General features: G+C 39.5%; 1 protein-coding gene across 8 annotated transcripts in view; it reads right to left on the minus strand.

Moving 5' to 3' along the window:
• Positions 1-19,131, minus strand: part of kmt2cb (lysine (K)-specific methyltransferase 2Cb) — an 88,250-nt gene extending 69,119 nt beyond the window's left edge. For 6 of the 8 annotated variants that reach the window (XM_054769349.1, XM_054769347.1, XM_054769348.1 and 3 more), the window contains exons 1-2: positions 18,204-19,131; positions 4,840-5,040 (exon numbers count right to left, since the gene is read on the minus strand). In XM_054769349.1, the coding sequence (XP_054625324.1) occupies positions 4,840-5,039 (200 nt within the window). In that variant the 5' untranslated portion in view covers position 5,040; positions 18,204-19,131. The remainder of the gene's footprint in view (positions 1-4,839; positions 5,041-18,203) is intronic. The other 2 variants (XM_054769350.1, XM_054769351.1) reach the window with 2 other exon arrangements.
• Between the last annotated feature and the right edge of the window lie 1,872 nt (positions 19,132-21,003).

Here is a 21,003-nt window from a genome sequence, read left to right on the forward strand (position 1 = left end):
CTTGATTGCAGTTGTTGCTGCTAAGGGTGGCCCAATAAGCTATCAGGTTTAGGGGGCAATCACTTTTTCACACAGATCCATGTAGGTTTGGATTTTTTTTACTCCCTTAATCATAAAAAGTTTAATTTAAAAAGTGCATTTTGTGTCAGTTGTGTTGTCATATGTTTAAATTTGTTTGATGATCTGAAACATTGAAGCGTGACCTAAAAAAATAACACATCAGTAAGGGAGCAAACACTTTTTCACACCACTGTTAAAGCACTATTCTTGCACCACAATGAATTTTGAGTTCAAAATGGCCCCACACTTAACCTTACTGGTGTCTTGTTTACTATTTTGATTGTGCCCGTCGTTTAGCCAGAATACTCATTTGGCCTGAATTTAATTGAATTAAAAGCAGTCAAGTGCACAACCTCATTGAGGCGCGTATTAGACTACCCACATTCCACATAACTGACAAAATTCCTAATCCATAAATTTATCATGCCCATCCCCAATGCCAGTGATACTGTATAGCCTTACATAAGGAAGCCAGTAAGACCTAAATGGCATTGTGTTGGAGATGAGTCGCATCTTTCACATAGCGCTGACCAAGGTTGAGAGTTTATGCATCTAAATAATGATCTGCACAAGTACGTCAAGCAAAATAAGTGGGGACAGCCATTTGGACTAAAAAAATTACAATCGTAGTTCACTGCTGAGTGTTTCATCAGCATGAAGCAAAAACCCTGGGTCATCCTCGTAGAGTGGCATTAACACTCCATGTGAATGGTTGCAGATTAAACAATCCACTTGCATCACGGTATAAAGATCGATTGAGAGAACATCTTAAAGTGATGGTTAAGAACCTAGTAGGCACTGTGTGTTATAAAGAACATTGTACAATGCCTTTTGAGGTTAAAAATGTTGCATTATTACATTTTATATGATTAACTTGAATGCACCAGTGCAGTGTTTGCCTCAGTGATCCATGAGGAGGATTCCCAGCAAAAAAAAAGGGGTTGTTCCTACTTTACATGAATCCACAATTAGCAACATTTTGTCTACAGAGTCAAATGACTGTAATCCTTCCACATACTTGATTACAAATCAAAACACATATTCAAGATCCAGTTAAAGAAATGCCTTACTGACAATCAGAACTGCCACTACTAACTACAGACTAGACTCGCACTGTGTCTTAGTATGATAATGTTGGATTGTTGGCTCATTGTGTTCCGATGATTACATTATTTCTAATTTTATTAAATGGGATTAGGACAAGGGGCTACAGATGAAAAATAGCCTTTTGGCTAATTCTGTCATACTGACAAAAATGTTTGTTAATGTGTATGCATGCAAGTACCGTAAATTAGGGCGTATAAGCCACTACTTTTTTCTTAAACTTTGAACCCTGCGGTTTATACAGCAGTGAGGTTAATTTATGGCTAAATTCTAATCTCATGACGTCTCCTTTACTTCCGAACTACTAAAATGTTTTGCTCAAACGAAATGCATTAAGGGAAAACTAACATTTATTTTTTTTCATTTAAACTTGTATTGGTACATGTTTGTATATTTATTAGGTATACCTTTTGAGTGTTAATTTGCTGTGTGATGAGTTTAGTGTTCTATGCAAGATGACACCGTGATTCAGACTGTTACATTGAGTAATAACCTCCTGCAATTTCTAATGGGTTGACAAGCTCGCTGTGTGTTTTTTCATAGCTCATGATTGGTTCTTGTCAAACAAAGAGCTGCCTGCTCCTCACGGACTTATGCGCACCACAATAGGTCATTTTTATGGCATGGACACGTGCGGCTTATACACCGGTGTGGCTTATATATGTACAAATGGGCCTGCCACAATAAAAAAAATTTGATAGTCGATAAATGTGTTATAAACTATCGATAACAATTTTTTTCAAAGCCATATTATCATTAAGATTATCATTCAAAGATCATTGTGTCATGTCACACTTGATGTAACTCAAGCGTAGTGTACCTAGATGAGGCCCAGAAATTGCCAACTTTAACGTTGACATCTCGTGGGAGGTCACCAATTCACATACTAATTCTACACATGGTCAAAAGAACTACACACAGCAACGCAATAGGTGGATAAAAACAGACAAGACACTACCAACATACAACGCAGAATATTAATCACTATTACGTGAGCTCTAATCATGTACTTTGAAGCAATTTACAAAAACTGTACAGCAAAGCACGCTGGGAAACAGGAAGTGCTCCCAGCGACGCTACACTACAGGTATATAGACCATCTCTGTTAAGGAAAAAAAAACACTTCAATAACACTTACACACACACACTCAGTTGTGTAGTGTATTGTTAGACAATTGTGGGGGGGTCATATTTGAGCTGTGTAAAATAATGGATATGACAGACTGCACGACTTGCGGGAGTTTAGTTGATAGCCATCTGTTTACGTCATAACATGCTTGAACACAACACTATGAAACTTCACTGCACAAGCTATGGCAGCTCAGGAGGGAAACTGAAGACATCACCGCTTCACACACCCAACACATTGCAAGCTGGACCACAGCCGAGTTGGCTAAAATGCAATTTTGCTGATATGTTCTTCAACATCGTATTCTTTCACTCACTTACAGTATATTACAGTTGGAGACATGTGCATGTACTGTACGTTCTCCCAGGCAATTCATACTGTCCAACATTTCCCCAAATTTGGGATTTTCAACTGTATTGAAAGGTTGCATTTCTTTTGCAATGCAGCTAGCGACACTGAACGCACACCACTTTGCACTGTTTCGTTTAATATTTACTCCGTGATCAAATGCCTCAATAAGCGTTGACTGTCGGGGGGGAAGGCTCTGACACACATCCACACTGGAACTGTGGCATTCGGCTTAGGAACGATCGCTTGTGTGCCTTGATTCACATTCGTGTCTGCTCCCTATCTGCTAGCATTCCGTGTACGTAGCCCCCGCCTCCACTACAGTACTGGGACAAAGAGGCTTAAAAGCTGAGAAGATGCTCACTCTCTTCTGTGTTCATTTCATATACAGCCAATGCACACAGACACATGCAGAGTGAACCCTCTTGTCATCCAGCCTGTGTACCACAGATGGAGCAGATGCGCATATATGTACATGTCGATTTATCGATGGCTCATAATTAGACCTTTTTTGTTTTTAATCGTTCGATAAATCGATTTATCCATTATCGTGGCAGGCCTATGTACAAATCTATTTTTTCCTCTAAATTTAGTGGGTGTGGCTTATACACCATAATTTACGATAAGTAAGCAAAAAACCAAATTGGGTATACAGTAACACCTGTTCATGGCGGTTAATTGGTTCCAGACCCGACCGTGATAAGTGAATTTCCACTAAGTAGGATTCCATCTTTATCAATAAAATATTTTCATAGTTATGGCACAGAAAAGCTGTTTATAGTCTTGTAAATACGTTTAACATAATAATAATAATAATAATAATAATAATAATAATAATAATAATAGTAATAATAATAATAGATTATGTGTTCCATACGTGTGGACAGGAAGTGACGTTGGAGGTTCAGAGTTGAGTTTTGGCTGGATTACGGCTGCAACAGTAGCCGTTGTTATTATTTTGATGATTATTATGTTTCACCTCGTGACCAGTGTGGAATACTGCATATTGAATGCATCTTGTTCAAGGCTTATAATTGTATTTTAATTCATTTAGCCATTTTTATGCTTTAAATATGATAATTCAGGCAAAATATGTACAGACTACCTTAAATATGCATACTTAAAAAAAATAACAGGTCGTGTTCAACCATGAAACAGCATGATTTATTAATTATTCTGATTTTGAAAAACTGTAAGAGTGAAGCCGTGAAATTGTAACTGCAATGTGGCACGGGACAACTGTATTGAGTTCATGAGACGAGACGATATTGTAACATACTTATGAGAAAACAACTATGTCAAAATATAGGACAGGACAAACTGATTTTTCCATTTAACTCAGTCACAAAACAATGCAAACGCGACGCTGTAAATTCACAGCGTCATGGCATTCACAGTAGCGATGCCATAGCTCACTGTCACTGACAGCTGCCCTGTGCCTAGAGAACAGTTTCATCTTAAACAGGAAATACTGCCACAATTTAACTTAATTTTAAGTTGTGACGCTCCGGGTAATAATTTATAAATATGTGATATTAATGCATAAAATGTACAGGATACATACAAAGTATGCACTGACAACATCAGTGAAACCTGTACATTTTATAACTCAAAAGGCATTCGATTAAGTGTGTGAGGCATATTTAGGGCTTAAACCTGGATTGTTTAGCTTGTTAGCTTCCTAACTGAAGAGAGACAGGGAAGGTTCTACATCTGAATATAAGATGAATATAATCTAATAATAACATCAGTCACGTTTATTGCAAATGATAATCCAAAATCGGAGCACAACGTCAAGCCAGCAGGAGGGTTTGGAGGGGGAGGAGTGAGCCAAGTGTAAAAAAAAGACACTTTTATGGGCGTTTCGATTAGTCAGGTTTTTTCATCATTCATGGGTGGTAACAGAATGTAACCCGTGTGAATAGCAAGGATATACTGTGGCTCTTCTGAAGGGACAATGGAATAGAAATGAAACTTGGCTATACTTACTACTAGTACAACACAGTTCAGTTTGTCTTTTTAAGGTTCTGTACCATTTGAGAAATGGTACTGTACATTAAAAAATAACAGCCAAGTTCAGAAAACGTGGTTCGAAAGTCGTGAACAGCTAAAGTATTTGTTGGTTTGGTTTTATCCTGTTCAATTAGGAACAGCGTCCAATTAATATGGATTAAACTTTACATGAAGCGGAAACATACTTCTTTCTGTTCTTAGAGGAGGCTGAGAGTTGCGCTTGGGGTACGCAGACAGCAGCACCAGCAGCAGCATCCTTGCGTGGCCTGCCACGTGGTCGCTTGTCGGCATGAGCGGGACTCCCTGTGGATGTAGCCCCTGCACAGCTGGAGGGTGGTGAGGGTCCCTGGTCAGAGGGTTCCACAGTCTTTTCCTCTGATGACATTCTGACACAAACATAAACAAAAGATGCTATCACGATATTGTATTTTGCATGCATTTTGACTTACTGGGGTGAGAAACACTACTGAATTCAAGAAATAACTCATGGCAAAACAGGATGATGGTGTCCGTGTTGATCTCCCTGCCACATTGCGGCTTTGGGAACAGTCACGTCAAGAATCACATCTCTAGTGAAACTAAAAGTAACCTTAAATGTTCATTTATCTCTTTCATTCATCATTTATATGTTTTAAAGCATTTTAAATTGTTCTATGCATGTAAAGCTATAAATTGTAGAACCATAAAAATGTGTTTTGTGTTAATATTTTTGGTATTCTGGAACGGATTAATTGGATTTACATTATTCCTTATGGGAAAAATTCATTCCGTTAGTGTTAGTTTAGGTTAGAGTCAGACCATCTGGAACGGAATGATGCCGATAATCAAGGTTCCACTGTATTTAGTTTGATTAATAAAAGAACAAGGTACAGACTTCTTCTAAAACAAATTTATCCTTAAATGACTTCAGTTGCTCTCTGGCACTGTATAGAAAATGAAGTTAACTTTGAAAATCTAGCGTGTGCAGCACGCTAGATAAAGAACGTTACGTTTTCTTGGTAATAATTTTGCTGAGGTGAGCCTGAACTGATCACAAATTGGGAAGCTACTGTACACTAGCCATTAAACTATGAATTACGCTGATTTCAATGCAAAATGTGATTCTCCTGAAGGGGGTACCACAGAGGGTGCCGTCACTTCGAGGTGCATTACGTACATACTACAGTGATTTGAAGCTATAAACATATAAAAATATAGTACAAACACATTGAACACTGTGCCAAATGCGTTATTCATGTCTGTAATGATTAAAATTGATCTGATGTCAATTTGAGCCCATTTGTGTATTGCGATTTTGTGACATGCTAAAGTTGTCACAGACGATGAAAGAAATAATACAAAACAGTGGAACTTACGTTTCAGCCACTGTGATTTCCAAAGTATAGCACTTCATTGTGCACCAAGCATATTTTGCTTCATCCAAGACATGTACTGAGACCAAACTCTTGACAAAATATTACACCTCGTTAACATAAACACCATATTCCACACACAATGCAACTAGGCCTGTCACATTAACAAATTTTAGTGGTCGATAATTGTGCTACAAATTATCATCAATCATCGATATTATCGGCAACATTTTTGGACATCTTTTTTAAAATTATTGTTATGAGGTGTAATTCACATTTAAACCACTAGATGGTAGTCAAATATAGTGTACCTTGTGTGAGCTACATTACCTTGACACAGACACTTCTGAGCCCATTTTTTCATGAACTGCATGGCATAAAATGCGATAACCTGATAACAAATTTTGCTAGTAAATAATTGTCTACTAACGGTCTCAAATTATTGTCAATATTCGATGTTATTGACATTTTGTGAGACCATTTTTTTCATTATTTATATGGCATAACAATGAGAGTACATCGTATCAAATGTAATAAACTTTAATTTCTCAAGAGTATTTAACATTATAATCGGAATGTGAACTTTAGGTAGTGACCAAAAGGACAAGATCGTGGGTACAAGCAGCCGGAATGAGTTTTTTCCGTACGGTGGCTAGGCTCTCCCTTAGAGATAAGGTGATAAACACTGTCATCCAGGAGAAACTCGAGTAGAACGCTGCTGCCGCATTGAGAGAAGCCAGGTGAGGTGGCTCGGGTATCTGGTCAGGATGCCTCCCGGACGCCTCCCTTGGGAGGTGTTCAGGGCACATCGGACTGATTCGAGGCCTCGGGGAAGACCCAGCACACGTTGGAGAGACTATGTCTCTCAACTGGCTTGGGAACACTTCGCGATCCGCCCGGAGGACCTGGATGAAGTAGCCGGGGAGAAGGAAGTCTGGGCTTCCCTGGTTAGGCTGCTGCCGCCACAACCCGACCTCAGATAAGCGGAAGAAGTTGGATGGATGGTGTTATTTTGAACCAAAAAATATATTATTGAACAATTAATTTCCCATGTATTCGTATTACTCTAAAACAGGCATCAAATTGTGTGAAATAGTTCAACATTTATCACTTTTGTACTAGCCACAAAATACCATTTGACTAAAGAGGTCAGGAGACAAAGGAGGCTTGGCATTTTAGACTCTCAGTTTAAGTGGTCTCACCAACTTTGCCATTAAATTACAGTTTGCTATGTTCTCGGTTCATGTTCTGCTGGTTGCTGAAAAAGTTAAATAACTTAATAAATAAATAAGTCATAAAAATTGTTATTTGTCATAATAAAAAAAAAATGCAGATGCAGCAGTGGCACAACACAGCGGTGGCAGTCCGCCCTCTCATGCAGCCCACCACCACAGCTTCAAAAATCCTAGGGGAAGCCCTCATATTGATATCGGGCCAATATCAGCAAAAACACGAGATTATATCGGCCTGCATCTAAAATCTCAGATATTGGCACTCCAATACAAGCAGTGGATTCCAGACTCTGCCCCAGCAACGGCCAGATAGAGCCCACGTGATCACGACAACAGCGTGTTAAGCATGGAGTATGAGTAGGTATGGACCAGTTATCGGTTTCAAGGTATATCACAGTATGGAAAAAGTCAGGTTTCAAACCACAAAAATTTGGCATCATACTGTTTCTACGATATGAGAGAAAGTGGAGGTCCAGCGCGGCCACTATGTGGAGTTACTTTTGTCATGTTCTGCGTTATTCCTCGTGTGTCATAATTTTCTGCGTGTGTTGTGTGCGTCGGGCATAGATGATAGCACAGCTGTTGTTAGCTGCCTCGTTAGCACTGAGTGGCGCCGGTACAGCTGCGCTGTTGTCGGTCGACAAATTACTCACGTCGAGGGTCACTAAATGTGGAGATGTGATTGAGAAGGAGACAGGAGTGGAGGATGAGTGGTATAAACATTTACTCTCCACTGAACAACAAGCAACAACCACTTAAAGGAAAACTGCACTTTCTTTTGGAATTTTGCCCATCATCCACAATCCTTATGTGAGACATGAACACGTCTTTTTCTTTTCTGTGCGTTCTAAAGATAGAACAGATAAAAAGACGAAGCTCAGCATGCACATAATGGGAAACACATTACCAGCCACACTTCCCGTGCAAGCTCCTGGCACCATGATGCAGCAGTCCGGGCACTGTGAGAGGGAATTACCGCTGTAGCTACGGAGCCGAATGTCCAACATCCAACGTGAAACTAACTTCACCACTGTACACCGCGGACATGTCTACATGGTGATGTTGCGTTTTCTTTTTCTTGCAGGTGGCGGGAGTCAAGTGGCAACCAGCTTTGAGGCGTGTTACTGCACCTACCACGTTGAAGTGTGGCTCAGAGTTACAAACGTGATACAGCAACCGGATCGGCCCGATCTCGTGGCGGAGGCCGATATTATCCGATCTTCACAAACTGCGGCTCGGCAGCCAATCCCGATTTTGAAGATCGGATCGAGACAGCCCTAATGTATATAACACCATAAGACCTTGTTAGAGGTTTTGGGAGGTGTTTTAATAGCAGGTTCTAACCGTGGTTGCTTATAATAGGGACCGCACAAACACTACTAAACATGTTGAAGCGGCGGCTAAAAATCTTGGAAACTCCTCTGTTACGGACCCTGAATGGAAGCTAGCAGGGTTCGCTTAGTTTAGCCAGTGCAGCTGTGTGTGTGACTCAAAACGGATGAGTATATTTTCACCGTGTTGCGTTTTACTAATTTAATGTACGGACCATTTTACAATGCCGACTGATGACGTGCAAGTTCTGAGTGAAAAAAGACGAGAAGCACATTTATTCATGCACCCAGCGCATATCAACCGTCAATTGCCATTCTCAACACACACACACAACGCATTCCGTCCTTCAAAATAAGAGCACTCACATTTTGTCTAATTGTGTAAACAAAATAAAAGGTGTCATTAAAATATCTTACATTAGTAACACAATTGGAATTACATCTGTGACTACATCTTCCTTAATCACAAGCACGGGCATTACAGTTTGAAGATTTTGTAGCAATATGTGCTGAGGCTGACATCCCATTAGAAAAGTTAGCTAAGCTCCATCCATTTTTCAATTACTGGACAAAAAGGACTAATGATGTAATGCATCAATAAATGTAAGGATTTTAGTGATAATACTATATAATAATGTAAGGTGTTTTTCAACTAATACTTGATGTATTTCTAAAAAGGCATAGCGCATAGAAAATGGATGAATGGATATTCACAAAAACATGTTGCCAATATCAATTAGAATTTACTAGCAATTGAAAACATCTATCTGCAGCCATTCAGTATTTGCAAACAGCTGCTGAAAACAAATGCTGAAGCAAACATTAAAAAGTGAAAAAGGTGACTACAAACAAAATAAATAATCAAAACATCACGTTAGTAGACCTAATACAATGGACTAAAAATGTTATGTAACAATGTAGCTGCTTTCAAAACAATGAAATATATAAAATGACAACTAAATACATTACTTGGAACATTTTCAAAATAAAAGACATTAACTTGTGAACGTATGAGCCCCTGGAAATCCTGCATGGAAGTATGAAGTGGGACACTGTGTATATCTGCATTTCACTTTAAAACGCTGTACAGTCTTACGGACACGTGAATTAACAGCAACTTATACGATGTTAAAGCGCTGTAATGCGCTCTCTAAAACTTGCGTAAAAACTAGAATGTTTTCCTTGACGGGCTCTGACAGCGTGGCACTAAAGTGTAGTGTTATATTGTTTCTTTTCGCGTTTAAGTCGTCTCTTCCTACAGCGGACTGACAGAGCAGCAGAGGGAGAGCGCTGCTCTGTTTGTGAGGGGGAGGGGCCACGTACAGGCGGCAAGCAGACAGACACACAGGGAGGGAGGGAGCGACTGCATCTCAGGGTAACAAGTTACATACAGTGTCCCAAAAAAGTGTATACACACTTTAAATAATTGTAAACTAGGTCTTTATTATAATTTCTTCAATTTTCGAAGTCTAATGGCGTTTACAAACATCTTTTTATTGTTTTGTCACTGCCTACTCTCAAATTGACATCCGTTCTGGTGCAGACACTACTGACAACGCAAAGCAATGGAATTGCACACATCACGAAACAATTTCCTTGGTATTTGCGTGCATTCACGTTCAGTGGCTGCTCTCAATCCAGCCACTGTTGCAGCTCTCATAGCGTAGACTTTGTCTTTTAGGTATCCCCATCAAAAAAAGTCTAGTGGTGTGAGAGTATTGGCGGAGAGTATTCAACAAAACCCGTCCTTCCAATCCACCTGTTTGGCAAGAGCTCATCAAGGAAGGATGTAACATTGCAATGGTAGTGTGGGCGTGCCCCATCTTGCTGAAAATAAAAGTCCTCATCTTCGAAGTGTTCTGTAATACTTGGCATGACAGACTGTTGCAGCAGGTGTATACATTTTTTTGGGACACCCTGTATATTGGGACGATATATCGGTCTCTAGTTAGCAACTAGTCGAGCTAAAGCTCTAGTTGGGCTCTAGTTAGCAACAGTAGACTTGCATTGAGAAGTGAATTTTATTTATTTATTATTTATTTAGAAATTATTTATTTTTATTTATTGTATGGGCCACTTTCACTCCAGCATATCCCCGCGACCCAAGTGAAGACGCAGCATATAGCTACCTGTTTTACTGTGCATATGACAATAAAAACTCGAACATTTTAGAGGTGTAATTATAATCTGTTACATTTTTGCCCAAGGTTACACAGCCAGAATCTCATATCGGCCCATACCTAAGTAGGAGTGATGTCGGTCATGTATATTTTTCGTTAAAGTCCGAAAAACACATTGCAGCTGAGTACAACATTTGACAACACAAGTTTCCCGTGGTGCCGCAAAATACGACCAAACTCATTGGACATTTCACAAAGGGTTTTGGCAAAACCACAGCTTCCTAAAACATTCATGAGAAACTCCCTTGGGACGACAAGAAGTTATTAGCTATAACAGAAAAGATGACCAGCTTCTGTCAGTGTGGAGTAAAGTCGAGTTTGAACACTTAATTGAGCACCTCAAACCTACTGTTGCTAATTATTGTTCTCTGAGTAATTACACTTGATCCAGACTTTTCCAACATTCCACTCTACAAAATGTCCTAAATTAATGTATGATTCCTGCTGATATCGTATTCATATCGGTATCAGGGTTTCCCCTAGGATTTTTTTTTTAAGCTGTGGTGGTGGGCTGCATTGGAGGCGGACTGCCGCCGCTGTGTCATGCCGCTGCTGCATCACTGTGGCAGGAAGTTTTTTTTTTTTTTTATTTAAATATTAGCATTTGCTATACAACACTACAGATACTGTATACTGTAAAGGATTATGCAAAATAAAAATGCAGCCGTATTCAAAGCAACATATTAAAAAGCTTTCAGCAATAAGTACATTTTCCAATTCATCATGAAATAGTCCATCCATACACTGTATTACTTAACACTGTTTTCACGTAAAACATTTACTGAGCCATGGCACCCCGCCACGATCCATTACATGTAGCGGAAACCCTGAGTATCAACAGATGTTCAAGGCTGCAATATCAGTATCAGATGAGAAGTGAAAAAGTTGTATTGGGACACCCTACACTTAAGGTTACTTTTATCTTCAATGAGGACATGTTGTTGGCAAAGACACAAAGTGCAGGGCCCCAGAAAAAGTTTATTTGTTTGTTTTTTTTAGAAATCGGAGCACAGTGGCCCGCAACTTAAAATTTTAGGAGCGCACGCAGAAAATTTAGTGGCGCACACTGAAAACGACTTGCAAAGTAAACATTCACATTTCCTCCTATTTTCATTTTTTACATTTTATTGACAAATTCCATTAACTCCAATAACACCCTCTTTTCACACATATCGGCCCACCTTCTTCTTCTTTGGTGTTTGTCTCCTTTCTTCCTCTTTAGGAGTTAATGTCAGTTGGCAAACTACCTCATTTGTATGTTACTGACAACTACTGGGCTGTGGAACAGAGGTTTGTCAGCAATAAAAAATATTCAATAATAATAAAATTAAATCAGCAAATTAACTGGTAGGGTTGCCACCTTCTGCAAAAAAAAGGGACACCTTGTTAGCGGGGCGAAGCAACCCACCTGTTTTTGGCGTTTTTTTTGTCTTTAATTGTGTGAAACAAATTTTGTACTATTTGACACAAAACTGAATTTAATTTGATGCCTGTTTTAGAGTAATACTAATATATGTTACACAATAATATATATTGTTTTGCTAAAAATAACACAGACTAAAATAACGATTTAAATATCTTTCTTATAGAAATCTGTCCTGCTTAATATAAAACTGTATAAATCGAGTGTCCGGGTTTAGTGCAGGTGTATCCACCTTCTAGTACTATTAAAACTACTTTGACAAAAAGAAAGTAGAGCTGAGCTAAGCTATTTGTGTTTTATGTGACTGCCAACATTTCAATTGTACTTTATTTACAAAGCACATCTCCACTTAAACAGTGTGCTCATTGTCTTCATGCTGTATTGTGCTCATTTGTTATTAAATACAGGCATCATGTCTCAGGGTTTCCACTCCATGTAATTGATCGTGGCGTCCCGCCACTACAAAAAAAAAGCCGCCGCACCTTACAAATTAACTTGAAAACAATGTTAAGTGATATATTGTATGAATGTACTGTATATACTGCACATGCTATATAGATACATATATAGCTTATTATTTAAGCACATATTGACCACAATTAGTTTGAAAACAATTTTAAATATAAACTGCGCTTTATTTTGAAAAACATGCACCGGAATCGCCTCCTCCACTTGCTCATGTCGCGGCACTAGCGTCTTGTGTTGCTGTTCACTGTGTTCCTTATTATCGTACAAATAAAAAAATAGTCCGTAAAATGTGAAATGAAATAGAGACCCAGGCAAAATGTGTAAACAAAGACGGAACAAAAGTCAATCAAATGGGATTGAAACATGAGCAATCACACACGCTGGCATTGATAGGTTTAGACTGTGACACGCTGTTTACAATTGACTCCACATTTTACAGACTATTTTTCATTCTCACGGTAATAACGGACAAACTGCATCCCTTGTCAACGGGAGTACATATATCTTTTTGCACATGCGCGAGTAGGTGAAAAATTTACTCGTGATGTCTCATATTTTAGTCGTAAATTGCAACCATTTAAGCAGCGGTCCAAACCTGCCGAACTTGCAAGTGTGTGATGTCTACTTACAAAATTGTGGGCAAAATTTGGGGATCCGTATGTGGCGAGTACCGCCTCAGTGCGGATTTGGGATCATGCAGACACGACGTAGCACTTTTAGTGTCTTTCGCAGCGTGCGGGATGCGTCAAGGCTACAGATACGTGTGAGGTGCATGCCCTCTGTTGCCAATGAGCGCACAATGCACTGATGGCCCCCGCGCCCAACCCCCACACACACAAAAATAAAAGCACACGGAAAGTGCAGATTTCCGGCAAGCATCATAGTTCCCGCAATATTGTGATTCACACCTTTCAAAGTGCTCTGACCATTTTTTGTAGAGTTACATGCACAAATGCCGAAAATGGTCCTATCTCACAATTCAGGCCTCATGTTTGAATAGAACACTACTAAAAGGTGAAGCAAATATTCTTTTGTGAACTACTCAACATCAGCTGGTGAGCTACCGCTTGCACATGAGCTACAGTACCTGTTGGAGACCCCTGTGATAGCAACAAAAGCTGGACACACTACGTGTTTTTTGAACAACTCAGACACACCGAGTGTTTTGACGACAAGCAATTAGTATTATAATGGTAACAAGAGAGCAAGATTGTTAAGTGACACTTTAAAAAGTAAGTTAGCATGGATGTGATAGTCACTACTAGCTCGCTCGTGATCTAGTAAGCTAGCTAGCCCGTGATCTAGCTAGCTAGCTAGCTAACAAATGGGTAAAAGACACCAGAAAGTCAAATGAGATTAAAACAAGAGCGATCACACATGCTGGCTTAGATAGGCTTCGCATGTGACAAGCGGTCGTCAATTGACTACACATTTTACATACTTTTTTAAAATTTGCACAATAATAATAAGGAACACAGTGAACGTCAACACAAGACGCTAGTGCCGTAATGGCAGAGAGGCGATTCCGGTTTATGTTGTTCAAAATAAAAAGTCGTGAAACATTTTTATGACATTTTTAATTGTTTTCAAACTAATTGTGGTCAATATGTGCGTAAATAATAATCTATATATGTATCTATAGAGCATATGCAGTATATACATTCATACAATATATTACTTTGTTTTCAAGTTAATTTATAAAGGTGCGGCGGCTTTTATTTTGTAGTGGTGGGCCGCCACAATCAATTACCTGTCGCGGAAACCCTGCTTGTGACATAACTGTGTTTGCCAGCAAAAAACTACAGAGTCGACCACTGATGACATCATAGACGGGGCGACGGAGCCGACTTCTGGTTCCTGTTTCCATGTATTAGCAAGCTACTAACAAGGAGGTTTCGTGATAACAATATATTAAGAACACAGTTGCACTCACAGTGTATTAACACGACAAGACGCGCGCCATATTGTACGCTAACTGGAAAATGTACGCAAAATTTTGGCATAATTTTTTTTACAGTTAATTGATAAACACGCTAACCGGGGCGTACAGTAACCGAGGCTCCACTGTATATACATAAGACGTCCATGCTTATAGAGGAGATGACATCACCTCTCACTGCCTTGTCTTGTTTTGTCTTTTTCTCTTGTGTCTTGATTAGCCTCAATCTGCCTACAGGCTCTTTAGACAGATGGTGGTCCAATAACACAAGCCATACAACTCATTAGAAGGACCGTACCATTAAACTAAGGACTGTTAGGGCCACACACACCATGAAAATAAGACTGAGAATAAAGTTGTAATATTACTAATATTGTCATAGAGTTATAATTTTACAAGGATTAACGTACAGTCATCCCTCGCAATATCGAGGTTCGATTATCGCTCCCTTGCTCTATTGTGGTTTTTCAAAAATGAATATATGATGGCTGTTTCGTGGTTGACCATGGTGTATTATTAGTCAAAAAATATTAAAAGACAAAAAGGTATATGTAGTAGTCTGGCCACTAGGCATAATTACCACTCCATTATTGATACATGACATTAGATTACCGTCACACTGCAATGCAATGATAATATGTCATAATAATGTGAGTACACCATATCAAAAGCAATAAACTTTAATTTCTCAACAGTATTAACATTGTAAGAAGAATGTCAAGAGCTTTAAAATAAAATTAAACAAACATAATAAAAATTTAAAAAAAGATAAAAACACCCCAATTAAGATAACATGGATTGTCTCTTTTAGACAAAAATTGCACTTATACATGAATCACAATATTTCTGATTTTGAGTCAGTGTCACAAAAAAGGAGAAATAACGCGAAAATACTGTGAAGTTCACATTGTGTGTCAATGTAGATGTCAGCTCATTTGCATAAACACCTCCTCGCTTCACTTTTACCAAACACTGTGTGGAATACACTGTTTCCGTTTAATGAGGTATAAAGTTTTGTGGGAGTTTGGTCAAAGTAGTTATTTTGCATTCAGCAAAACGTGTTTGGTGCACAATTACATGTTACACTTGGGGAATCACGGCAACTGGAAGATAAGTTCCACCGTTTTGTATTATTTATTTAATTGTCTTTGTCACAAATGTTTTCATGTCGAGCTGAAATTGACATCAGATCATGTTTTATACACGGAGAAAGTATTTAACACTGTTTCCTCCGTTTATTCAATATGTTTGCAGTATATTCTCACATGTCTATGGCTGCACATCACTGTAGTCTGTGCGTCATGACCCTCGCAGTAACTGCACTGTCGCTGGTACACCTGTGAATACTCATTCGCTGATACCCCCTTTCAAGAGAATCACCCATTTGCGTTTGCTTGCTTGTTACTCCCCACGACACTCACTTGCAGCACTCTGTGTGCACACTCGCTAGCGCCAACAAACACGCATGCACATGTCATTTATCAAGGCCAGCAAAATTATGGAGTTTGTTTTTATTTGTCTTGCGCTTAATTGATTTATTGATTATTGTGACAGGCCTAGGTAAGTTTTTGGCGCCTTTGTCCTTCTTCCCCACTCATTTTAAACCCTTTCTTAAGTTTAAAATATAGTAAATAAATTGTTATTTGAATTGCTAATTGTGACAGCCATGGCCGTCTCTTATGTCCCTGCAGTGATCCCGTTGTCTGTGCACTACAGTTGTGCAATGTGGTGTAAACAAAGAATAATAGGAGTGTAAAGGTGACTAGAGGGGTGTTATTTCATGTGTACAGGGCTCTAATAATGGTTAAGATTGGATTTAGAAAGTCATAAACAGGTTTTTTATGTTCCAACTACAAAAATGTTCCATTTATTAATATTGAATCCTACTTCGTGGAAATTCAGTTATCGTGGTCGGGTCTGGAACCTGTATAAGTATATGTTAGACAATACGTTACAATTTAGTATAACTCACAAACAACTAAATAGTCAAAGTTTGAATCATCAATATGAGCAGTTTAACATGATTGTGCCCAACACTTCAGAGTGGGTGGAGCATTGTAAAAGGACTTCACTACACATCTTAAAATAAAGCCCCGAGCTCTGCCAACTATCTCAGTCAGCTTTAGACGTGGGAGCTGTAAATTTGAAAATTTTGGTTTTCTTCAGAGAATAAGCTAATCTAGCATGATTATTGTTAAAGTGTGGCTGTAATGTTAGCACACACTCTGATGTAGACAGGTGTAGGCAAACAGCTCATTAGCATTACAGCTACCCTGTAAAGGCACACAAAACAGTGTTAACTGTAGGGATTATGAAAAGCGCATTTAAACTGCCTAAATTCCAGCATCAAGGCTACATTTTTAGACAATGGTATATACAAATATTTAATGAAATGTTCGGTTTATGGATTGTTTTCGCAGGATTTCAGCCTGGTTCATCTCGTCTGATGTGGTTTCAGATTATTTTAAATGTGTGTGGACATTTTGACATTCAGTGGTTACAATTACAACTTCTTGCAATACTATTTTTTCTGAAAACATCTTTATTAATGTAACATTAACATTACGTCACTATTCTCGTAACATTAACACATCATTATCACTACATGTTCACAACAATACGTCATTCTCATTTCATTGTGATATTTTCACCCTATTTTCCATTTTTTTTATTTGCAATGCAGTTGTTTTGCAGTTGTTTGTGCTAAAAAATTAAGTTTTCTGGAAGGGAACAAAGATATCCATGTATACTGTCTATAAAGTGTTTTTGCAGGATTTGACCGTGGTCATCTAGACTGTGATGACACTAACGTTACTGATGAAAGCATCTGAGGTGAGTCCACTAGGCAATCACGACCAGCATCACTATGGATCGGTTCCAGTGGACACATGCTAACGTTAGCTTTTGTTGACTCAAGCTTGGACACAAAGCACTTGCTCACACACTCACACAGAGCTAACCAATGATAGCTGTTAGCCTGTTGTGTTGAACTCTCGTGATGAAAAGTAACAGAGATGGCCTTAACTTGAAATCCAAAAATTAAAGTATTACTTGTTTATTTGACTTGGTGTTGTTTTTTGAGAGACATTAACCCACTGTGTGGAGTTTGAAAGTCTTGCGCTGGGCAAACAGATAACTGCTTACTGTGCACTTCTGCAACTCATCATTGCAGCTCACAAGACATGGAATTGTGTTTACATGTTAAATTACACGAGAGGATGATGGCATACGCAGACAACTTCCAAGATAGAGGAGCATCTGTGCCCAGCACACACACGCGCGCGCACGCACGCACGCACGCACAGGCTCCGTCTATTGAATGAAACGCAACTGTGTTGGTGAACTACAATGCCACACAAGTGGAGAATGCTTACATAATTGCGTGGCTTGAGCGTTAATGTCAGACAAAAAACACCCTTTTGTTTGTGTTAACGCGTTGATGGTGTGGTGTGTTTTAACATTAACATAGCGTGCATGATAGAGTATGAACAAGATAAGGATGCGTTTCATGTAATAGTCCCGAGTCATGGAGGCGACAATCCCCCTCAACATCAGCCAGGAGAGGCATATTGTGCACAACAAAACAAGCATTACATGCACAGTGATAGTTTAAATTAGGCTTACCTTCCAGCCCTAAGAATAATGAATTATCCTCTTCATGTCCAGACCACTGGAGGTGATGAAACGTCAAGGGTTTTAATCAACCAGCTAGCTAGCTAGCTTGCAAGCTAATCGAGCTAGCTAGCCTCTCTCCGATGAAAGCGCAGCTCTCAAAAATGCATGATGATATTCCAACGCTGCGAGCTTATTCCAAACTTTGCCCATTTGATGGAGGGAGTAAATCCTGTTGTAAATCCAACAGAAACAACCCGCTTCCCTTGCATTTGGGAGGAGGAAGACGGGGGATCACTTTCCTTTCTCCAATGACAGCTGTCGTCGCATGAGTTGAGGTAATGTAGCTAGTTGCTGTTAGCCACCCAAGCCAGCTGCATGCAATGTTTCACCATTCACATCCAAGAAAGAACAAATTCAAGCAGGTAGTTAAACCTCCATGACAACGAAGCCCTCTAGGGGAGAGAGACGGAGGGAGAGGGGTGCTGCCGCCGACGGCTTGGTTGGCAACTGGTTCTATTTTCTTCAGCTGCGACAAGCTGCAGGACCCAGTTAGGAGACTCTCGCAGCCACCCTGCCACGCAGTAACAGCCACCTCGCCGCGCATAAACGACTAAATGTGGCCCCCACGCAGAGTAAAATGTCGAAACGACTGTGAAAATATCGTAAAAAATTAAGTTGATGCTTGCGCCTTCGTCCAGTCCATAACTGTGGCCATAGCTAATGATAAGTGGCACCGAAGCACGTCCCTCATCTTGGCTACTCAAAAACTAGATCCACCTTCTCTTGTCACAAGTGCGACCTACGCATTTTTCCGGATTTGATTTAACATCGCTAAATACATATGTCGTGGTTGTAGCAATTCGGTCGATAAACAATAAAGGCAAATAACGCACCATAACCATTTTCACAATTTCTTCAAAAATACTCTCTGACCCGGCGGAGCGATATCCGCGTTTAGTAAATAAAATAATGGCGGGCTTGGTGGAAAACATGGCGCGCGGATTTCCGCCTGTCTGGAAGGGAGCGGTTAATTCTGTTCAAATTCTCGTAACGACCGTTTTAAATATTCCACCGTTGACACAAACCACCATTAGAAACAACATCCCGTACAAATGACTGTACTAGGATGGCTGACGTTTATGAGATTTGGTGGTTCCGGGCTCATCCAGATTGTTCCCCTTTAACGGACACACTCCACACACACTATGCACTTACGAATTGCATCGAGAGCTAAGCTAGTCAGTTCTTTCGTCCTCTTTTTTTCATTCAAACTAACACACTGCTTCGCTTTTTTACTCTTATGTTGCGTGTTTTTGCAGAAGTAATCAACAAATGCGGGCACACAGGCTGTACAAGCAGGGGTTAAATTTCGGAAAGGCCCTGGGGGTAGGCTTCTCGTGGATATACAGTACATCAAATGCAAAACCCATTTATGTACACAATTATCATACAATGTTCTACATTTCCAACTGGCTTTGTTCGACTGTATAAATTGGAGAAACGCTATAGAGGAATTATTTCTTTAAATGGCAGGCGAAACCTTGGCACCCTCTTACTTAGACCGCGAGCTCCCCCTGCAGGACAGTACCACTAAAACACCCAGGCGCTGTGCATTTTATATTTGTATTTCTTTGCCAAAAAGAAAACACATTACATAAAATATAAATTAAAAATACACTTAGGATCATGTTAATGATATTATAATAACATATCATTAATATGTAGGCTCCTATGCATATGCCTGCAGGAAGGGGCAGCTGCATTGTTTTCAAAGGAATTTGAGTAACATTAACAGCACAGCATTTGTTTTATTTTCTTCCTGCACATATGTTATGCCAAACTTGCATTTCTGAACCACGCTGACTTTTATAGGCCATCCAACTTCAGGCTAGCGCAGGAGAAGCAGATGCTCTATCTCACCACATGGTGGCAATGTCTGGCCAGTTCTACTCTTCTGTTGTTGTTTTTTTTTTGTTCAAATCCCAAACATCTGATGACGTAACCATGTTGCTCAGCAGCTCTAAAGGCCTGTGGAATCAGGCATCAAAAGCCATAGAGTGAAAATCTCAACTCTTCCCGTTTTGTTTACTGTTACGCAGACTGCAGTGCATGTATTTAACATTTACAGTATGGAGGTTAGTAGTCAGTGCTTCTTGTCCATCATTGCAATCAGGCATTTTACTAGTTTGCTCGGGACATTAAACCTATGATGTGGATAGTTGTGTCATCCAGTTCTGTCGTGTAGCTAGACAAGTGTGAGAGACAACACCTATAGGTGTCACTTTCTAAATGACCACCTTTGAGTGTACAGTTACACCACTGACCACCATTGACCTAATTACCTTGAAACACACCAAGCAGTGCTTCGGCTGCTTCTCTTGTAGACCACATGTTTAAAACAATCAAAAAGAGGAGACTGATCACAATGTGATGTGTAATATCTGAAAAATCTTCCATAACTGCCCGATTTTGGCTTTGTTTGGGGTAATAGAGGAGCAAAATTGCAGGCAGCGGGCAGCATGGCTCTTTTTTATACAGCCATTGGAATCTCAGTACTGTAAGACCAAACCACCTATAATAATTTTTGATGCATTTTCATCTGTTGGATCATTGTTCATCTGCTGCATATGTCCTGCTCATAAGCAAAGCATTTACAGAGGCTTATGTAACTATTAGCAGACAGCCAAGTCACAACCATGCCAGTTCAGCAAAAAAATCGAAATTAATTAATTACATGCTGATTAGATACAGGCTTACGGAGCTCTAGCTTACATTGCTACACTTAATAGATGCCCATTGGCTATAAGCA

This window comes from Dunckerocampus dactyliophorus, chromosome 2 (assembly GCF_027744805.1).
Source record: "Dunckerocampus dactyliophorus isolate RoL2022-P2 chromosome 2, RoL_Ddac_1.1, whole genome shotgun sequence".
NCBI lineage: Eukaryota > Metazoa > Chordata > Actinopteri > Syngnathiformes > Syngnathidae > Dunckerocampus > Dunckerocampus dactyliophorus.